Below are 2,273 nucleotides of genomic sequence, written 5' to 3'. Positions count from 1 at the left end.
TGGGCGCCGTTTCACTGACGAGGCAACAGGCCGCCGTATGCATTACTTCTCGCTCACGCCCCGGTAGCTTTGTTGGCACCGTGAGTCAGAATGGTGCCATTGACGGCTTCTACCACATTGACCCCCTGACACTGGAGTACACCAGCCCGCTGGAGCCCCTGGGAAAGTTGGAGCCCCCCATGAGCATCGATGACTTCACTGCGAGTCAGCGCTTCGGGACGGTGCTCAAGGTATGGAACGATACGGTGCAAAAAGGTGGGCAGATGCTTCCAGAGGAGTACTGGGTGAAGCCGCGCCGCCCGCCGACGTATGTTGAGTTTGTCTACCCATTCTTCGAGGTGTATGACGACGGCAGCACCGGCGTTGGCTACATGTACGCAACGATGTTCACGGATGACCTCACGAGCATTCAGTGGTACACCGCGGCTGAAAGCGGCATACGCGTGATGCTGGTGGACCCCAATGCCACGGCGAAGCAGCTTCTAGTTGTTGCGAACAACTGGGGCCAACCGCTTTCCAACGTCACCAACGCATGGTGGGCGGTGGTAACAGGCGCGCCGGTTGACTTTATGCACGTTGACGAAGTGGAGGACCCAATAATGCGCGAGGCACTCAAGCATGTGGACCTTCACGAAGTCATCGCCAGTGGACGCGATCAGAGCGCCTCCTTTCTGTACGGCGGCTTCGACGGACGCGTCAGTGCGAAGAACATTGCCACTGAAACGTGGCGTGGGGTTCCTTCTTGTGGTGGTCACCACGCGCAGCTACTACTTGGGCCCCGTGCTTGTGTACCAAGGCGTTTCGATCGCGGCGGGTATTGTTGTGCTGCTGCTGGTGGCGGTGGCCTGCGTTGCGTTTGTGGAGTGCTGCCTGCTGCGCCCGCTCCGCGCCACGCAGGCGGAACTGAAGCTTGCGCTGAGTGGTGCGCCGGTGGGTGTTAGGAGTCGCCGCCGCGTCGTGCTCAGCGAGGTGCAGGAGCTGGAGGGCGTGTGTAACACGCTGCGTTGCCGCCTCGACGAGATCCGGTCTTACATGCCGGACCGTTTCAATGCGAAGTTCGCAGCTGCTGGCCGCCGCGCCGCACTGCGAAGCGAGTCCGAATTTGGTGGCGGCATCCTGGGTGAGTCGGCAGGTGACGAAATGAGGCACGTGGCGTGCAGCGTCGCCTACGTGTACTACACGCCCCGCACAGTCCGCAACCCCACGAACGCCGTTGTGGAGCTGATGATGCAGGCGGTTGTGGGGGATCGACCACGGACTGTGGCGGGTGCTTCGAAGTGCAGCGCCCCGACTTCTGCGTGATCAGCTTCGGCGTGCAGTCGGGGGGGAAGGAGTTCTCGGCCGAGGCCTCGGACGCGGTGGAGTTTGCTCGGCGTCTGCGCGCGGAGTTGACGGCGTGTGCGGAACTCGCCGGCCTGTACCGCGTGGTGGTGGAGTCCGGCGTGTTTCTCAGCGGCGTCGTTAGTGGGGGCGGCCGCAGCCACTTTGTGCTGCTCTGCCGCTACCTGCACTGCCGGCTCGGTGCGTTCCTGCCGTACGCGGGCGTTGTGGCCGCCGTCACGGAGGAGACTGCGCTGCTTGTGCGTGGGCGCTACCGGCTCTTGCCCTTCGAGACGGCGTACCTCGACGACGCGGCCGCGACGTGCGTGAAGCTGCACGAGGTGATCGACGGCGCCGCGGGCACAACGGCGTGGCAGGACTACGAGCACTGCTACAGCGAGGCGTACGAAATGATGGAGCGCGGCGAGTACGGCTCGGCGCTGCGGTGGTGGGACAAGGCGAGAGCCGTGGAGCAGTCCGCCCTTGCGGAGGAGCCGCCGCTGTGCAGGTCGTCGCAGGCCGAGCGTCTCAAGGGCGAGTGCGTGGCGCGTGTGGCGCGGGACGACTCGGCACCGTTCGCGCGGCGGCCGCGCCCGGCGAGCGGCGAGCCTGACGACGTGGCGTCCAGCGACGCCGTCTCTAGTGCCACCGGCAGGGGCACCGTCAGCAGCGATACACCAGTTTGCGGGGCTCTTTCCGTGGCGACGTGGCGGTGGCTGCGCCAGGAAGCGAAATGGCCAGTTTGGAGGCGGCCGCCGGGTGCCTGCCGCGTCACTTCACGGACCACCTGGGGGGCGTCTGGAAGCGCGCCTTGAGTCCGGTGGAGGAGGGCGCCGCTGACGTCACTCCCGTGTACATGGGCATCTCCGCCACCGGGACGCTCGCGGTGCTGAAGGTGTGTCCGCTGACGGATGCGGCTGCCCGCCTGTCGCGCGCCGAGGTGGAGGCTGCGC

General features: G+C 65.4%; 3 protein-coding genes across 3 annotated transcripts in view; all 3 read left to right on the top strand.

Moving 5' to 3' along the window:
- Tco025E_08520 (protein kinase) overlaps positions 1-18 on the top strand; it is a gene marked incomplete at both ends in the record, with an annotated part of 1,182 nt that extends 1,164 nt beyond the window's left edge. The window contains one exon of the mRNA XM_029375367.1: positions 1-18. This exon is cut by the window's left edge and continues 1,164 nt beyond it. Coding sequence (XP_029224530.1) covers positions 1-18 — 18 coding nt within the window.
- Positions 19-618: 600 nt separating this feature from the next.
- Positions 619-1,302, top strand: Tco025E_08519 (protein kinase; the record flags this gene model as incomplete). The annotated part of the gene is made up of 1 exon (XM_029375366.1): positions 619-1,302. One exon carries the CDS (start codon positions 619-621, stop codon positions 1,300-1,302), a length of 684 nt encoding a protein of 227 aa, XP_029224529.1.
- Positions 1,303-1,730: 428 nt separating this feature from the next.
- Tco025E_08518 (putative protein kinase) lies at positions 1,731-2,135 on the top strand (the record flags this gene model as incomplete). Its single annotated transcript, XM_029375365.1, has 1 exon — positions 1,731-2,135. The coding sequence occupies one exon, from the start codon at positions 1,731-1,733 to the stop codon at positions 2,133-2,135; it is 405 nt and encodes a 134-aa protein (XP_029224528.1).
- Between the last annotated feature and the right edge of the window lie 138 nt (positions 2,136-2,273).

The sequence above is a fragment of the Trypanosoma conorhini genome (assembly GCF_003719485.1).
Source record: "Trypanosoma conorhini strain 025E chromosome Unknown Tco_14.4_contig_00802, whole genome shotgun sequence".
In the NCBI taxonomy this organism is placed as follows: Eukaryota; Euglenozoa; class Kinetoplastea; order Trypanosomatida; family Trypanosomatidae; genus Trypanosoma; species Trypanosoma conorhini.
Note: the sequence above shows the minus strand (reverse complement) of the source record. Positions and strands in the feature narration are given on the sequence as shown.